At 36.9% G+C, this 19,351-nt stretch overlaps 3 protein-coding genes across 4 annotated transcripts in view; 1 reads left to right on the forward strand and 2 right to left on the reverse strand.

Annotated features, from left to right (window-relative positions):
- The first annotated feature begins 1,522 nt into the window (after positions 1-1,522).
- Positions 1,523-4,467, forward strand: LOC108376452 (uncharacterized). 2 transcript variants are annotated; one of them, XM_017632671.1, is made up of 5 exons: positions 1,523-2,265; positions 2,469-2,554; positions 2,643-3,047; positions 3,707-4,073; positions 4,130-4,323. In XM_017632671.1, exons 1-5 carry the CDS (start codon positions 2,034-2,036, stop codon positions 4,321-4,323), a joined length of 1,284 nt encoding a protein of 427 aa, XP_017488160.1. In that variant the 5' UTR covers positions 1,523-2,033. The 2 variants fall into 2 exon arrangements, with proteins under 2 accessions (XP_017488160.1, XP_017488159.1); XM_017632670.1 differs by having other exon boundaries at positions 1,994-2,265; positions 2,469-2,611; positions 2,700-3,047; positions 4,130-4,467.
- Positions 4,468-8,366: 3,899 nt separating this feature from the next.
- LOC108376450 (uncharacterized) lies at positions 8,367-18,285 on the reverse strand. The gene is made up of 8 exons (XM_017632668.1): positions 17,937-18,285; positions 16,501-16,997; positions 16,073-16,439; positions 15,164-15,369; positions 10,160-10,436; positions 9,564-10,054; positions 8,944-9,310; positions 8,367-8,887 (listed from the first exon to the last, which is right to left on the reverse strand). Exons 1-8 carry the CDS (start codon positions 18,169-18,171, stop codon positions 8,694-8,696), a joined length of 2,634 nt encoding a protein of 877 aa, XP_017488157.1. The 5' UTR covers positions 18,172-18,285; the 3' UTR covers positions 8,367-8,693.
- A 452-nt stretch (positions 18,286-18,737) lies between these two features.
- Positions 18,738-19,351, reverse strand: part of LOC108376451 (uncharacterized) — a 2,121-nt gene continuing 1,507 nt past the window's right edge. Inside the window, exon 2 of the mRNA XM_017632669.1 lies at positions 18,738-18,779. Within this exon, the coding sequence (XP_017488158.1) occupies positions 18,738-18,779 (42 nt within the window). The remainder of the gene's footprint in view (positions 18,780-19,351) is intronic.

Raw genomic sequence — 19,351 nt, forward strand, 5'->3', positions numbered from 1 at the left:
CATATATAACTTTCATTTTCGGGATATAGGTTTTTTGGAGCAGTAGAAATATTATCGGTTACAAATTTTATATAAATTTAACAAATATTGAGCATTTTAAGGCAAAAAATTGTTGAAAAAATTTGCAAATTTTTTTCATTACCAAAATGACATAGCCCCCATACCTTAAGGTAAGACGTATTCTACGTCAAAAAACGATTAAAAACCTGATCTTTTCTATTTACCGAAAAAAAACCGAATTATAAAAATACTGCAAACAAACCAAAGAACATCCATATCGAATTAAATTAAGTTTTCACTCACACTAACTACTTACTGCTGTGCAACACAAATCAATTAAAACAATATTTCTTTTATTTTATTTTATATAACAACTTCATTTCCAAAAATAAGAAATACAATAAAGCGCAGGACATACATATTTATTCAAAAACACATTTCATTTTACAAACAAAAATTATTGTCACGGGTGGGACATTTGTACAGTCAAAATAATAATAATAATAATAAAAATAGTCACGAATACTACCAAAGCAAAGCCTACAACAAAAATTATTGCTTTATAATATAAAAAAAAACTGAAATTAATCTGCCACGGATGGGACAAGGTTTGTCACGGATGAGGCACGTACGAACTTTTATATGAAGAGGATGTTTTAGTATGGTCCATATTAAAGATTAGTTATTAAAAAATATAAGAAGCCAAGTAGAGGTTCAACTCACCCACTTTTTGCCCTAGAATAGTCATATTAAGACTCGCGAAATGCTGCAGCTCTCAATATCTTTTTTAGCGCAAATGGTGACACTAGGGGTATTCACGATCCGGTGCATACTATGCATTGCAGTGCATAGATAGCATGATTGGCGAATTGTTTGAACACATGAAACAACAACAATCATGCTATTTAGCATAAATCTATGCACCATGCTAGACAGTATACAGTGAATACCCCTACTATGTTCAAAAATATGTGTGAGAGCATGAATTATTAGCAACCGTCTGCATTTGTCGATGGCAATGCAATTTGGGTGAAATGCTTCGAGTATTTACACTTTTGTTTGTACTAGCTGGGTGTTGTTGGAGTCAAGAAATTTTTGAATAATCGAGTTTAAGGTCCAATGTGCCTCATATTTTAATATTTTCTTAACTAACTATGTGGAAACGAAAATGCAATAGTGGTAAAAATTTTCAATGAATTTTTAACATTGTGTAACAAACACGATACACAATCTCGATTTCTGTAATTAAATATAATAACTTTTAGTTTTTTTTTTTGTCACGGGTGGGACAACGCCAATCCTGCTTAATAATAACTCATAATATAGTATACCCAAGAAGCATTGTGCTGGGTTAACAATTCGAAAATGATTGGAAAACGAATCTTTTTTTCGAGTCCCACCTTCGGTAGCGAATGTAGCATAGGTTAGTATTCGATTCGAGAATTAGGCCGTTCTTCAGCAAAACGGAACCTTCGTTATCCAATGTATAAAAGACATAATTAAATTTGTTCTCAAATTTTTTGTTTTGCTTGTGGCTAAGGATTACAGGCAATTCAGTTATCTCAATGATACGGCTTCAAACCTTCGTCTAAACATTACCCGCTCGCTTACACTGCGATGCAGCTTTTCGTTCAAACAAAGGCGTTAATGTTTTCGTGGTAGAAAAAGGTAATGCATTCCCTATTTTCCCACCGGGGAGTTTCTTTTTACGTATTGAGTATGCACTGCTATGCAAACATGAGTTGACAGTTCCGATCGGTGATAACGAAAGTAAATTTCAAAATTATGTCACATTTTATATACATATGTACATATGTATCTCTGTATGTATACATACATATATTTGTGTACATTGAGAAAGCTCATAATCCATGTTGTCCCAGTACGTTCGCCAACTTTTGAATATCGGCATTCAAGTTGAATGCGAATCTTTACTCGGTTTTATTCAGCAGTTCATGGTTAGTTAGATTTTGGCTTCCAAAAGGCCAACAATGCCTTCTTAGTTGCTTTTCATTAATTGTTCGGTGGAAAAAATGGCGCTTCAAGAAGAAAATAATCATACAAACGAATCATCGCACAGCGTCTCAAATGGCAATGGTGCCCAATTGCCAGACTGGATAACAGCAGAATTGTTCAACAACTTCCTAAAGGAAACAGTGCCGGGATTTAGAGAAATCAAAAGCTTCAAAACAAAGTCCGCCGTGGCCCCGGGTGAAAATTATGCCACCATCATGCTGCGAATCGCAATGGAAATCAGCACGCAATGTAGGTTCGAGTAGCTATACTCGTAAAACACACGTACGATTAATCAAAAAGAGTCAAAACTCAAAATTTTTCCAAATTTTGTTTTGTTTCATAAAACAGTTCACAGAGCGTATATCTAAAGTTGTGATTGTTTTTGATTTAGGGTGCGATATGTTAATACATATATGTATTTATATTTCCATATTGTTTGTATATATCAACAGCTGGTAAGGAGAAGACTCTGTCATATATGATGAAAATACCACTTGAATCAATTAAGGACTTAATGGAGAAGCGAAACGTATTTGACATTGAAACCATGATGTACCGCTCAGTGGTGCCCGAAATGGAGCAGATGTACCGTGATNGACTTAATGGAGAAGCGAAACGTATTTGACATTGAAACCATGATGTACCGTTCGGTGGTGCCCGAAATGGAGCAGATGTACCGTGACGCCGGAATCGAAGTTAAATTCTCCGCCGGCTACTACGACATCCAGACGCCATCACAATTTGGTGTCATACTGCTGGAAGATTTGCGCCAGCGTGGTTTCAAAAACATCAACCGCCTTGAGGGGCTCGACATGGACCACGCAAGGTGTGTACTGAAGAAGCTTGCTCAATGGCACGCAGCGTCGGCCACGCGGGTCCAGTTGAAGGGGCTTTATCCTGCATCTTTGACAACTGCATACTTTTTGGACGACCACTACGAACTGATGAAGCAAATATATAAAAATTTGGGCGATGCATTTCTGAGCAGCGCGAGATCATTCCCAGGGAATGAAGAATACATCGAAAGCTTGGTTGGTATACACCAGGTCTACAAATAGGTTTTGATTCGAACCTGTTTTTAACCGAACCTTAGCCTTTATCGGGCTTTGAATCAAAAAACATGAACCGTTGTTTTTTTTTTTAATTAAGAAACAAAAACCTCCACGCGAAATGCATCTGGTAATTTCGTTTCTGCCAAAAATGTTGCCTTTTGATAGCCGCTTTCTCTTTTCGTGTTCGAAACTTCGGGTGAGAAAATTGTATGTTCGTTTCTTAAATCGTCACACTCTTTTAACGCATAAAAGGCACATTCTCTGCCCTGTAAAGCTCTGTCAGGGGAGATGGTTGCCCTGAAAAGCAGATGGTTGTCTTAAAAGGACAACATCAGGAAATGAGTTGGACGAAGTGAGTTGGACGAAGACAAGAAGGAAAAAACATGCTTTTTTATAGGGTTGAGTGTAACATCAATCACCGGGGAAGGGCAACATTTTTTGGAAGAAACTAAATCACCATATATCTTATGTATGTATGTGTTCTATGTATTGGCTCAAAAAAATATGCACCATTAGCACCGAACTGCGCTTGAACCGATTCTGCCATCGGTGAAAGTTTTTTTATGTGGTTTGGACCACCTATTTTTTAACTGAATTGCATCTTTGTTATATTTTTGCCTATTTGTATACTTTTGCAGGAAAAATTTAATTCACACTACTTTGATAGTTTCTTTAATGCCGGCAAAGTCGATCCGAATGAGTTTAATGTTTTGAACCATGGAGACTGCTGGTCCAACAATGTTATGTTTCAATACGATGCGTTTGGCAGGATCAAAGAGACATATTTCGTGGATTATCAAATTCCAAAGTATGGATCGCCAGCTCAGGACTTGTACTACCTCATCCTTTCGTCTACGAGCTACGACTTGAAATTGAAGCAATTCGATTATTTCGTAAAATTCTATCATGAAAATCTGGCCCAAAGTCTCACTCTCTTGAAGTATCCCAAGCAAATACCAAAACTGAAAGATCTACACATACTTTTACACAGAACCACCATTTGGGGTAAGTAACTGTAGAATAAACCTAACAAGACTTTGCTTCAATGCGCATCTTTAAAGCTTATACGACAATCATTAGTGTTATGGGCGCCGTATTGTTGGATCCCACCGACAAAGCGAATATCGTAGACATAGTCGGGGAAAGCGAAGCTGGGGATGAGTTTAAGAAGCAAATGTACACCAACGCCAGATTTCGAAGGCACGCTGAGGCTGTCCTGCCGTGGCTGTTCAATCGCGGCGTGTTGGAGTGCTGAACATACATACATACAATGTAAATAATAGAGTTGGGCACTTTAGTTCTTTTGAGTGAACCGTTGAGTTGTAGTTCGTTTATCTTAATGAACTAGTTCTTTAGTTCATATATGTAGTTCATTTAGTTCAATAGACGAATACATTTATGTTTTGGCGTTTTCTTTTCGAAACAAAAAAATTCGATTTTCATTGCCCTCTCCTTAGAAATTTTGCGTAGAGGGCACTGAGAGGGCAAAAAAAAAGAAGAAAACGCCATTATTTCAAAGAAAGTTCAATTATTTTTATTATCATACTTACCACATATAAAACAAAAACCTTGGTAATTTGAATTCACAGAATACTTTTACATGCATATGTATGTAAATATGTTTACGAACATAAATCATATAAAACAGTAATGGTAATCTTCTTAACATGATTGTTATTATAAATAAAATACAAATAAACGAGTTTATAAATAAAAACTTTAACAAATTCATAGAATACTAGCAAATACCCCGCGTGCTTCGCAGCGCCTTAAAAGTAGTTTTGTTTTGTTACTCCCTCAATATTATTTAGTTAATACTTAGTATTTGTAAAGTAGGCAGAACTTTTTCAAATTAGACGGTATTTAAAAAGAGTTTTAATAATATAAATTAGATTTCTAGGAGAAAGTCGATGTTTTATATATTTTTTAATTACCTACCCTAAACAAAAAAAAAATATAATCGAGTTCATAGATCGAACTTGTTTTTGAAAGTCTTACTTCATAAAACTCCTTGAATATACATATTTTATAAATGAGGCCATACGACTTTTGGGTGGGAGTTAAAACACAGCGCGCAGCGAAGCACGCGGGGCATTTGCTAGTTTTGTAACATTTAGCTTATCTCATCGATTTAATAATAATAATAATAGATTGGCGCCTACACATATTTTAGTGCATGGCCGTGCTTCTCCTTCGATTTGTGGCGTGCACCTTGATATAGTGGCAGAAATACACTCGAAGGTTTGCCATTGCCTGCTGAGGGGCGACCACTGTTAAGAAAAAACCTTTCTGTATTTTTTTGCCATCATCATTAAACTGAATTAAATGTTTCAAATACATAGGTGGTAACCCGCTTCAAAATTATTTTCTATAGTAAACTTTCTTAACCCTCTTTAGTTTGGTACCTGTATTGTAATATTTCATTTATTTAAACAATTTAATTAAATACAAATATTCAAACAAGTGCCAGCTCCCCCTCAAAAATATTTGCGGCCGTAATTTTTCCCCAAAGCTGGGCAGGTTGGTACCCATATTGCAATATTTAATAATTAAATTAAGTTAAAAATTTCAAGCAGGTGGCAACCTTCCACAAAAATATTTACGGTTCTAAGCCTTCTTTAACCTCTTACTTATGATTCCTCTCTTTATGATTCACTTCTGCTTCTTTCGGGATTGGGTTTGCAACTTTCACTGCATTTCTAGTCACTAGAGCTTGGTTGATATTTATACGATGTCTCATTATTTGCAAATTGATCACTCTTTTCAATTTGCTCATCGGACATAACTTCTTGTCGTAAGGCAAACAAACGTTCTATCCGGATTTTTTTTAATATCGGGATAATCCGAATATTCGAATATCTGATTAAAAACTCCGAATATCCGATTATCCGTATGAATGATTTTCGTATGAATTTCATCAATTGGTTTACACATCACAACGTAATTAGCGGGTCGATTTTTTTTTTTTAATGCGGGAAGTACATTATCTGGGAATTTTACTGTTGTTGCCATTCACTTTGGATTAAAAAAGCATAAGCTCCCGTTCAAAACGATTAAAAGTGGATCTACGGCAATTCGCCGGTAAAATATTGTTTGGGTACTCAATGGAATATTGCTTTAAAGAGAAAATGGCCTAAATCATTAAAATAAGTTGCTTCATCAAAATGCCATAGATCTATTTTTGTTCAATGCGAAAAATTTAACTGAAAAGGTTTAAGTCGTTTTCACACACTGTTTTTTTCTGCACAGGCTTCATTGAGTTTGAGTTATTAATTTATTATATGTAAAACAGTGTTTGCATTGTTCAACTTTTTGATCAACTTTTGAACTTGAATAGTGCCAACGGTCTTTCAATGAAGTTGGTCGTCAGCCAACTTTCGTTCTTTTGATTGAACTGATCGCCTGTGAAAGTTGAACAATGCAAACGCTGCTTAACACAACCCCATTGAAATGAATTGTACTTCATCTTTGAAGTATGTAAGCTTTTTTCGATTAGATATGTACATACATACATATGTATCTGATCCCCACTGCATATGCAGTCGGCGTAAGAACTTCTTAATTACACAGTGCGGCAGTTTATATTCCTACTTAGGGGGTTTCAAGGTTTTAAACCTTCTTACTCTTTAATGATATCAATTCATATTTGGGTACTAAGGATTCTTAAACTTTCCATTTTGGATTTCGAGAGTTTCACAGAGAAAAAAAACGAAATGAAATATTAATCAAACCTTTAAGTCTTTGAGTTGTGATTTTTACTATAAATATAAATATATAATCGTAATTGTTATACTTCCTGGAATTTTTCAGTCGAACATACATACCAAATTAAAGCTACTCTACATAGAAACCTCATTTTAATCCGAACCTTTTGCCGGATCTGGCGGCGTATGCATACTAAACTTTTGGGGTTGCTGATTACGAATCTGATGTCAGATTTTCAAAATGCAAAATGGCGGATCCAATATGGCGATCAACTTAAAAAAATATATTGATTGGATTTGTTTGAAGCTCGGAACTACCATTTTGAATTTTGAAAATCTGACATCAGATTCGTAATCAGCAATGCCATAAATCCACTGGTAACGAGTTTCAACCCATGACAATGCTTAAAACTGTCAGCATCAACGTTTTAATTTTAGCAATTTTTTAAGAATTTGATTGCCATATTGAATCCGCCATTTCGTATTAAAAAAACTGATTCAGGTTCCTAATTAGGAACCCCAGAAACCCCCTGGTTGGTAACAAGTTTCAACCCATGATAATACGTAAGTCGTTCAATATCAACCTTTTAATTTTGGTAGTCCCCTAAATTTTTAATTTGTCCCCTAATAATACCAGAGTAAAAACCCCAATCTTAGCTGCATTTTAATATGTCACGAAAATAAAAAAAAAAAATTGGAAGATCGGCGTTTTTATAAAAACCGACTAGCGCGGCAACAACAACCTCTAAAAAGAGTTCCCACGACAGTCGGGTCTACGTAACCGGAGCGACCCAGATTTATAACTGGCCAAGGACTGTCACTCCAGCAACACTCCCCAAAAACCTTTTGGGGAACTTGTATGCTGCTACAGCAACAACAACCTCTAAAAACCTTCTTTTTTTTCAAAATAAAAAATACGTTTCTCTTACAATAATTTGAAGTAGCGTTTATGAATTTCCTAAACAAAAAAATTTGAACCACTCTAATGTACATGCATGCAAATGTACGAGCGGACAGGACGAGGTTCGTTGCGATGAGTTGTGTGAGGTACAAATGCTTTTATCAAAAGTAACGAGTAAAGTAACGATATGAAAGTAACGGGTGTTGATTGGATTAGTAACGAATACATACGGCTATCCAAATATTCTTTACTTTTACAGCCCTACACTAAATGCAAAGCAGTCGCAACTCAAAACTTATGAAATTTTAGGAGTACTAAAAAGCTGTAGAACAAGAAGAAGCAACGACATTAGCGCCAATAAAGAAATATTACGGAAAAGCGATTTTCAAATTTTTAGATCTTCGACTATTTTGTATTTGTGTGATATGTGNCGGAGCGACCCAGATTTATAACTGGCCAAGGACTGTCACTCCAGCAACACTCCCCAAAAACCTTTTGGGGAACTTGTATACTGCTACAGCAACAACAACCTCTAAAAACCTTTTTTTTTCAAAATAAAAATTACGTTTCTCATTTTTTATCACAAATAACAATAATTTGAAGAAGCGTTTATGAATTTCCTAAACAAAAAAAATTTGAACCACTCTAATGTACATGCATGTAAATGTACGAACGGACAGGACGAGGTTTGTTGCGATGAGTTGTGTGAGGTACAAATGCTTTTATCAAAAGTAACGAGTAAAGTAACGATATGAAAGTAACGGGTGTTGATTGGATTAGTAACGAATACATACGGCTATCCAAATATTCTTTACTTTTACAGCCCTACACTAAATGCAAAGCAGTCGCAACTCAAAACTTATGAAATTTTAGGAGTACTAAAAAGCTGTAGAACAAGAAGAAGCAACGACATTAGCGCCAATAAAGAAATATTACGGAAAAGCGATTTTCAAAAGTTTAGGTCTTCGATTATTTTGTATTTATAGTGTGATATGTACATACATACATACATATGTATGTTCAGCACTCCAACACGCCGCGATTGAACAGCCACGGCAGGATAACCTCAGCGTGCCTTCGAAATCTGGCGCTGGTGTACATTTGCTTCTTAAATTCATTCCCGGCTTCATTTTCCCCGACTAGGGCTGCGACGTCGGCTTTGTCAGTGAGATCCAACAATACGGCGCCCATAGCGCCAGTGACTGTCGTATAAGCTATAAAGATGCGCGTTGAAGCAAAGTCTTGTTAGGTTTATTTTACAATTACTTACCCCAAATGTTGGTTCTGTGTAAATGGATGTGTAAATCTTTCAGTTTTGGTATTTGCTTGGGATACTTCAAGAGAGTGAGACTCTCCGCCAGATTTTCATGATAGAATTTTACGAAATAATCGAATTGCTTCAATTTCAAGTCGTAGCTCGTAGACGAAAGGATGAGGTAGTACAAGTCCTGAGCTGGCGAGCCATACTTTGGAATTTGGTAATCCACGAAATATGTTTCTTTGATCCTGCCAAACGCATCGTATTGAAACATGACATTGTTGGACCAGCAGTCTCCATGGTTCAAAACATTAAACTCATTCGGATCAACTTTGCCAGCATTAAAGAAACTATCAAAGTAGTGCGAATTAAATTTTTCCTGCAAAATATACATATTAGGCATACAGACAACCGATGGCAGAATCGGTTCAAGCGCGGTTCGGTACAAATGGTTTATCTTCTTTGAAACTATGAGCCAATGGTTAGAAACTTTAAAAAGCGCATGTGAACAAAGCCCATTATTCTATAATGTGTAACGGTAGCTTGCGAATTTAGCAATTTTACCAATTTTACCGAACCATTTTCGCGTGCAGCTTCAGAAATTAAAAAAAAAAGCAACGATGTATACGAACCAAGCTTTCAATGTATTCTTCACTTCCGTTGAATGTTTTTGCGCTGCTCAGGAATACATTGCCTAAATTTTCATATATTTGCTTCATCAGATCGTAGTGTTCGTCCGTAAAGTACCCAGATGTTAATACTGCAGGATAAAGCCCCATCAACTGGACCCTCGTGGCCGAAGCTGCGTGCCATTGAGCAAGCTTCTTCAGCGCACACTTTGCGTGTTCCATGTCGAGCCCTTCAAGGCGGTTGATGTTTTTGAAGCCACGCTGGCGCAAATCTTCCAGCAGTATGACACCAAATTGTGATGGCGTCTGGATGTCGTAGTAGCCGGCGGAGAATTTAACTTCGACTCCGGCGTCACGGTACATCTGCTCCATTTCGGGCACCACCGAACGGTACATCATGGATTCAACGTCAAAGATGTTGTGCTTCTCCATTAGATCCTTAATCGATTCAAGTGGTATTTTCAACATATACGACAGAGTCTTCTCGTTGCCAGCTATGGAGAATTGTACATATTAGATATGCATACATAAATATGAGCGTATGCATGTTTTATGAGTCAAGTGGCTACGTGGTGGGTGAATCATCGAATCGAACCTACATTGCGTGTTGATCTCCATTTCGATTCGCAGCATGATGGTGGTATAGTTCTCACCCGGGGCTACGGCGGGCTTTGTTTTGAAGCTTTTGATGTCTCTAAATTCCGGCACTGTTTCCTTTAGGAAGTTGCTGAACAGTTCTGCTTTTATCCAGTCTGGCAATTGGGGACCATTTCCAGTTAGAACGCTATCCGACGATCCGTTTGCATCTTGAAGCGACATTTTTTCCTTTGAACAATTAGTGAACGCACTGTCGGCCCCTCGGAAACCAATAACTAACTAACCATAAGCTGCTGACTGAAGTTGAATAATGATTAGCATTGAACTTGAATGCCGATATTCAAAAGCTGGCGAACGTAAATGGGAGACGAGATAGATAATGAGCTTTTTCAACATACATACATACATTCATACATACATATGTAAGTTTATACAATGTAGCTGCGTTGATGATCTTTTATGCGGGGCTTCTGCCAAATTTTTGAAATTGGCTTTCGTTATCAGTAATCACGGTATTACACTGAATTGTATACTCTTGTCCGCATAGCAGTGCATTTTTCTGTGTGTTTAAATATATATGTACGTAAAAGCTTGCCTGCCCAATGTGACTCGTTTCGACTACCATTGAATGCTCTCGCCATGGTTCAATTTATACAAAAAAGCAATATGCAAACACAAACAACGCTTTTGATAAATTGACCGAATTGCTTCAAGCTCGCAGAGAAGAGATTAAGGTAGCACAAGTNCATTGAATGCTCTCGCCATGGTTCAATTTATACAAAAAAGCAATATGCAATCACAAACGGTTTTGATAAATTGACCGAATTGCTTCAAGCTCGCAGTGAAGAGATTAAGGTAGCACAAGACCTGTGCTGGTGAGCCATATTTTGGAGTTCGATAATCCACAAAATATGTTTCTTTGATCTTGCCAAACGCATCGTATTGAAACGTGCCACATTGTTGGGCCAGAAGATGGTTCTGAACATTCAACTCTTTCGAATCGACTTTCCCACCGTTAAAGGAACTATCGTGGTAATGTCCACAGTATTTCTCCATGAAACGAAACAGATATGTACGTACGTTATATGTTTTCATTTAATTTTATTTAACACTGTTCACGCTTTTGTGCAAAACAAATGGCTAATTTTTGCCTATCGCATTTTCGCATCAAACAGTAAACTCTAGTATAGTAATTAAAAAGCAAACTCGGGTCAGTGTAGGATATCAGCCACAAGCATACACACATGTAATTCTATTAATTTTTTACCAATTCAAAAAAATTTATTCTTCATTCGAGTTTTTAAATAAAATATTGCACCTTTGCATCCAAACTACAAAAAAGTATCATATTTTTGGCATCTTGTATAGTATAGTAAGAACTTTTTATGAGACCTGTGTAAGATAATGAAGGTAATTCTTCTCTATAAGCCAAGGTAGAATCTCCTTCATTTGCGACACATAAAGTGGATTGTAAAACATTCGCTTCTTAAACGCTCTTCCCTCTTCGTTATCACTCATAAAAGTTTCTATATTAGAATTTTCTTGAGAATCCAGTAAGGCCACAGCGAGTATGCGTTGTACACAAACAAATGCTGCAAAGAAGGAAACAAGTATCCAGTTAAAGTGATCCTAGTAATAAGTTGTCAAAAGTTTAAGGTTATTTAAAGCAAACACCAACGAAATATACAGCTAATAGCTTATTTAGGTCTCACCCCATAATCCATATTTTTCCAGTTGTGCTCGTAAGTCATCCAAAGTTGGTACTGGTTTCTCATATCGCAATATTTGAAAATTTTCAATTAGCTTCAGGTGATAGTATTCAACAAAAGATTCGAAGTTCTTCAGCTTTATAGACCAATTTGGTGAGGTCATTAGAAAGCAAAACAAGTCCATTGCAAAAGTTCCGTACTTGGGCAGCTGAAAGTCAATGAAGAGCACTTCCTTAACGGTGGTACGGTCTTCGCCGTCGTGTTGGAACATAACATTGTTTATCCAAAAATCACCATGGTTCAGAACATTGAAGGCTTGTGTGTCGACACTGCCGAATTTTAAATACAACTCGTTCATATTTCGCATAAAAGTTAACTGTGGAAGGAGAACAAGCAAAATTGCATATATGCTGGCCCTTCTTACTTCGTTAGTATTTAGGTATCGTTACTTAGAAAATTATAAATTTTGTGATAACTAAAATTCGATTAAATTGGGTAGAAACTTTGAAAATAAAGTTTGCTTGTGTTTGCTAGAATATGATTAGAAATCTAACCTTTCTCTCCATATTGAGAACTAACTCCTCTTTGTGTAGAAAATGCTATAATTCTAACCTAACCTACTAATTATAACCTTCTACCTTAGTGAAAAAGGCTTTTACTACTTCGTCGGACATTATAAAAATGCTTCAGTTTCGAAGAAAAACGAAGCTGACGCGTGTTACAAGCCTCCTCGCTCGGGAAATAAAAACCTAACTTTAAAGTACAATAAATAAAAGTAATAAAAGTAATACTTGACGATTAAAGCTTAACAGAGAATATTTGAATTTGCGAGCATTTTGTCACATTTACATACTCTTTCAACACTAAGGTAATAAACTTATCCAAAATAAACACAGTTTTTACCTTTAGCCTGACCAGCCTTTGTAAACTATGTACAGTAAAACCCGCTTAAGTACCTCACAAAAATGTCAGCTATTTGAGGTACTTAGACGGGTTGGGTACATAAAAGAACCCGCTTNGTGTCGCCCTCGGAAACAAATTTATTGCCGGTAATATTGCCATCGAATCGATTTCCTATTACCGGTCGCTTTAAAACGTCCGCCGAAGGCAACTCGCCTGGGCGAGTCGTTTTCTTATTACCTGAATAAGTCCTTTTCTTATCGCTTCAGGCGATATTTGGAATAATTTTATTCTTTTTAATACTTCATTTATTTTTTTGTATACCAAATTGCAACTTACAATCGGAATTAATTCATTTTCTCGCTGTGAAGCTTCCTATTTTTTCAATCTTGTCCTTGGGCATAATTTAGATGCTTTTGGCCAATACTATTGACGCCATATTCATAAGTTTCGGAATTTTTGAGAACTTTTTTATTCAAAATTGACATGAATGAAGTGATGTTGCCGATTTGTCACCACAGCAATAAATCGGTGAGTCGCCAATTTGTTGCCATTGACGATTGTTGCCTATTTCTCATGTTTTGCATGGTGGGTTGTCGATATCTTTTTTTGCCCAGCTTGACACTTTTGCAACTATGTATATGTAAGTGACAATACAAAAATATTAGTTTTTAAATTTGATTTTGAAAAGCAAGGCAAAATGGTTTAAAAATATTTATACCAAAAGATCTTCAAAATTTCATCCACAACTCCCTGTCAGGACCGCGTGGCACTTGCTTCGTTCGGCATTGCAGCTAGGTTGCTGGAAGGCGGGCGAACGGCTCATTCAGCACTAAAATTACTAATTCACTGAAAACCTGATATGCAACATCTCGAAGACTTGTTCGATGGCCAAAGTTCTGCAGCAATGTAAGTTAAAAAGTCTTTGAAGGTATTAGACCGAACGATGCGAGATCTACGAAATAATCAGAAGATGCTTGGAGGCGCGATGATTCTGTTGGAGGTGAGTTTCGCCAAATCGGTTAACGCCAGCCACTGAACTCAATGCATGTTTGATGCCCGTTTTGTGGAGATATGTACATACTTTAAAATTAAGTATAAACATACATACGTGTCGACCTGCAGAACGACCAATTTGGAAAGGTATTTTCAAACCAATTACTGGACATTTGCAATGGTAGAATATCCGTTCATATTTCAACTGGGTGCATTACATTGCCCTCTGGTTTTTGTTAGTTCACCAAAATCAAAGACTTAACTCATAGGAAAAGGTTTCCCGAACATTGCGGAAAATTACAAAAATCATGATTGGTTAAGCGAACGGGCTACATATATTAGCTCCGAAAAACATCAATGTCAATCAGTTGAATTTGAAGATTCAAAGCAACCATTCACGTCTTTGTAATGGAATCCAGATGGCGGTGAAGAAATTGATGAGCAACGTCACCGAAGTAAAAATTATGAAAGGAAAGTATAAAGGAGAAGACGCTTCGATACCACGCATCCCAATGATTCCCGTTCGACTTGCAATATGCGATGACTATAAAAAAGTCACAAGGACAGTCATTGAGTGTTTGCGGTATTGTATGTCGCCTGTTCCCGTGTAGGGAAAACCACTAGCTTGGGATACTTACGCACCAGATAATGAAACAAAAAGTATTGGACCGTATGAATAAGTTAAGCAATTGCTTTTGCTAAAATTTTACTTAAATCGAATATATCGAGAAAAAGGTCTGAAATTTTAAGGAAAGTAATTGCTTAGTTTTTATTCATGCGGCAGCATTGTAATGAACTAAATAGACTAAAAGCCTGATTATGAGAACTTAACTTAACCTAACGGAACATAGAACTTAAAAAATCAAAATGAAACAGATTTCGACGTTGCATTAAGTTACGTTAAGTTTCGGCTGTTGAATTATAAGCAACATTCATTTATGAGAATGTGTGAAGTAAGAGCCGATAAGTTACGTTAAGTTGCCATAATCAGACCATAATTCTAGCTGGTTTAAACTAAGATTATCCAATCAAATGTCAACCAGCTGTTAAATATGAGCGCACTTTACATAATCTGAGTTTAAATTGGCACTGGAAAACTGGCCTTAAGTGGTTAAACCACTGCCTTTGTGCGCCTGAGTGTCTCGATTCAAATCCATGTGAACTTAAAAATAGGAATTCTTATGAGGAGATGTTGTGATCTCCGAAATAGCGACTATAACTTCTACCATGGCCTCAAGCTCCACACAATTATTGAATAAAACAGTTATCAGGCTACAAATATAAAAGTAAACGTTTAATTTTACTGCTGGAAATAGTAATGGAAAGAGTTTTATTGAATGAATTAATATTTATCTCATTTAAGTTTCATTAGAAAAAAGTATATATCCTCCTTGCGTGTTAAAATACTTCGCCCTCAGGTATGAAATCCAATAACCCGCGAGTCTCTAGCCATGGAAGCAGTTGTGTCATGTGGTCAATGTAGCGCTGACTACGGTACATCTTCCTTCGCATGTCCGCATTCTTGTCATCCAGCCAAACATCGACGTTGATGTCCTCGCTTTGGTCTGATAGTATGATAGGCAACAAATCGCTGACAATACTATAAGCTGAAGTAAAAGTAAATTCATTAAATCTTTGTCAATAATTCCACGGGACCTTCTTTCAGTAAAATTGTTCTTTATGTTTGCCGGTACCGGTACCGGTACGTGACACCCGCATGGATCGAGTTAAAAATAAAGTCAAATTTCGTTTTTCAACTGGTATCACATTTTTACCGCCGATTTTGAAAAAAACGGGACCCGGGTAAAAAATTATACCTCTTAAAAACGGAATTTAGTCTTCATTTGACCTTGATGTAGACGTGCTGGGGCCACGTTGGCACCGGGATCGTGTTCAGCGATTCGGAAGGTACAGCTATCAACTAGACTGAGAGAAGGTTCTATTTTATTGATTAACTTATAATTTTTCCGAGTTTAATGGAATAAGATATTCCCTAATCTGATATAAAATTTAGAATTCTTACGAAATAACGGTGGAAATGTTAAAAGAGTTAGGGTAGAGATATTTTCCTACATCTAGTAGTCTACAATTTGAACTTATATTTTATATGAGAAGTGACCAGATAATTATTAAAACACAACCGTTAATTGCACTCCAGTAGGGACTACACATTTTCAAAAACAAAGCGAGCGAAGAATTAAAATAATTTACTTAAGCCAAGTATAAATACTATTTCAACGTAGATACTTCCGGAAATTTTGGTCGTCAAGACTACCTATTTAATATTAAATAACAAAACACAGTATCTACCCCAATTTCCGTGCCTGTAGAGGGCTACGTGGATATCCCTGAGTGTCGGTATTTTCTCCCCATATTTCAGCAATTTCAAGCACTTCACCAGTTCCGCATGGTAGAATGAAACGAAATATTCGAAATGACTAACTTTAACATCCAAATTAGTTGATGATAGCAGAAGATAATACAAGTCCACGGCAGGTGAACCATATAAATTCAACTGGTAGTCGAGGAGATATGTATCTTTTATCGCTGCGCTGTCATCGTATCGAAACATAACATTGTTTGACCACAAATCGCCATGATTTAGCACGTAAAACTCGTGGGGTTGTTGTGGGACTGCTTCCTGATTGGGATCGCAGGCCAATTCACAAAAGCTGTGCTGAAAGATATTTGAATGAAAAATTAAAACTTGCTGGGTTGAACTGTCGCGCTGAGCTCACCAACTTCTCATCCAGATGGCACACATCCCCATAGAGTGGCAAACATTCGCGCAGCAGCTTAGTGCGGGTGGCTCGCGCTGGGTAGGACTCGTCCACTTCGCAGCAGTAACATTTGTCGTACAACTGCGGGTAAGGCCCGTGGAGATCATAGTAGACGGCAGAAGCGGCATGCAGTTGCGCGACTTTCCGCAAGGTCGCTTCGGTGTGCGCCTTATCCATGCCCTCTTGTCGTTGGATGTTTGTGAAGCCAATCGGACGCAAATCCTCCATAACCAGAATTTCGCCTTCGTGTTCGACCGGCACTGGCAGCTGGAACACTTTGGGGCCGAATTTTACGTCCAAGCCGCAATTCCTGTACATCTCTTCAAAGGCTGGCAAGTATGTATTGTAAGTGCAGCTCTCCTTATCAAAGATTTGCCAGTATTGTACCAAGTTGCGTATAAATTGGTTGGTGGGTAGTGTCTTAACCATGTAGGAAACTGCGGTTTTTGTGGCGTCTGGGCCATTGACCGATTCACGAGCGTACGAAAATAAAGCAGAAGCAAAATAAAAATAAACAAAAGCTTAATTCTGAATATTGCTTCAAACTGTGTTGTTCTTTAAATGCCTGCATATGTACGAACCCACTCGCACAAATGTAAGTACATGCATACACACATTGTACATTAGACTGGGTCGCGAAAAAAAATTTTGTTTGAAAGCTTACATATGCGCACGGAGTGGCTTCAACTGGCAGTCTTCACCTGCTTGATACGCTTGCGTACGTGTTGAGCCAAATGAGATGTCGCTCTTGAAGAGCGCTAAAAGTAGAAAGTATTTACGGTACGCGATATGTCGCCTTTCAGTGTAATTTTTGTAGTTTGACCGCCATTTTCTTAAAAATACCACAAATTTAGAAAGAGTGCGCGACTATTTGAAATTAAAAAAAAAATGGATTCGTGAATTCCAGATATTTTAAAATTAATAAATTTATACCGGCAAAGTAAGGACACGAAAGATCTTGATTAACAAAATTTCTAATGAAAAGGGTATGCTTTAAAATGCCTAGCCAACGAAACATCATCTCGCCTGCGATAAAAAAGCAGAAAGCAAGCGAGTATCTCACACAGGTGAAGACCGCCCGTTAGCTCCATAAACATGTTTTTCCTTGATACTTTCAAAAACACCCAAAATTTAGTTTTGCCATATTTTTTTTTTTTGAAAAGCAATTTCAAATTGTCTAACACCGTAGAGGAGATATTCGAAGTACTATGCAGATATCGACTCAATTTACCCCCTTCGACCAAAAACTTTCATTATCTTAATCTTCACTCGGCTAAATTACAACCTTTTTCTTTCGTATGGGGGCCAACCCGGTCTAATGTACACGTACATATATATGCATACATGTATGTACATATAGCGAAGGCATATCTCATCTGTACATACACACATACCTTGCATTACCACATCCAGATGTATGCGCTGCAACAACGTCATGAAATTCTCACCGCTTTTCACGCCGGGCCGCACCGCAAATTTAGCAATCGATTTGTACTCCGGAAACTTGTCTTTCAACAAGTCTTCAAATAACTCGCCTGCCAACCATTCGGGTGTGACATCAGCAGTAGCTCTGCTCTGTGGGTCATCCCCGTTCACATCGGTAGGCTGATTGTGCGGTTCCTTTTCCATTGGGCGATAATTTATTTAGATTTTGGGCGATCTACACAACTTGAGGTCTGAATTGAAACTGCGACTGAGTTTTTGAAAACCATTTAAAAGACTTGACCGCCGCTGACAGCTTTGGATGCAGTAGTGGCAGGGCTTCCAATTCGCAAACGCTACACACATGTATGTACATTAGAGTGGTCCAAAAAAAAAGTTTAAAATGTTAAGCTCTCACCCCTTAGAATGTTTCTAATTGAAAAAAAAGAATACCCATATTTTTCTGTTAAAAAAAATGATATTTAGAACTGTCATTAGAAAAATCCTAGGCGTGAGAGCTTAACGTTTTAAACTTTTTTCCTCCTCCTGAATTCTGGGATCACCCTAATGTACATACATGCACATACATATAAATACATATGCACATGCACATTAAGGTGTCCATGTATGTATGCATGCATTTCATAATATATTTACTTAAATGTACTCGCAAAAATAAACTCTTGTTTCTGTTTTTTGTTTTTTTTTTTTGGAGACGTGTGGATGTGCGCAGATAATATTGTTCAACCATTTAATCAGCGTTTACAAGTACCTTAACTCAATTGCGTATTCGGAGCGCTTTTATCGCATTGAGTCTGAATGATGTTACCCAAAAAATTATATTCAGATTTTAGAACCTTGTCAATTTTAAATTATATGTACATTGATTGAATACCCCTTAAATGGTAAGCTTATAATACTGTTTTTTACGCCATAGTTTGTAATATTTCGTAACCATCGTCACGAGGAAATGATAGTTTATATTCAGGGTAATTGCTGCATCTTGCATTTCTCACAAACAAAAAACAAAAAACTGAATTTTTAGAATTGTAAAGTTAAAAATGCCAAAATAAAACTATTTAAATAAACTTTCATAAAACTACCCAGCAGGCAAATGTAATGAATGGCAAGCGAGTAGCTATCGCCTCCAGAATGCGTTATTGCTAACACGGAACATGTCCTAGGAAAATAATGTGTCACGTGTCGATCACTATACATTTAAAGGTTGCATTAAAATTTATGGGGGGGGTGAAATAACACAAACGGCAATAACGCAAAATTTGCTTTATTTCACTTTTAAATGGGAAATAATACCAAAATCTGAGTTTTGCTTTATTTCCAACAAAGGTTGGAAATAAAACAAATTTTGCCTTATTTCCCATTGCTT

Source organism: Rhagoletis zephyria, unplaced genomic scaffold, assembly GCF_001687245.7.
Source record: "Rhagoletis zephyria isolate East Lansing unplaced genomic scaffold, Rhagoletis_zephyria_1.1 Rzeph_scaffold_10455, whole genome shotgun sequence".
NCBI classification, from domain to species: Eukaryota; Metazoa; Arthropoda; class Insecta; order Diptera; family Tephritidae; genus Rhagoletis; species Rhagoletis zephyria.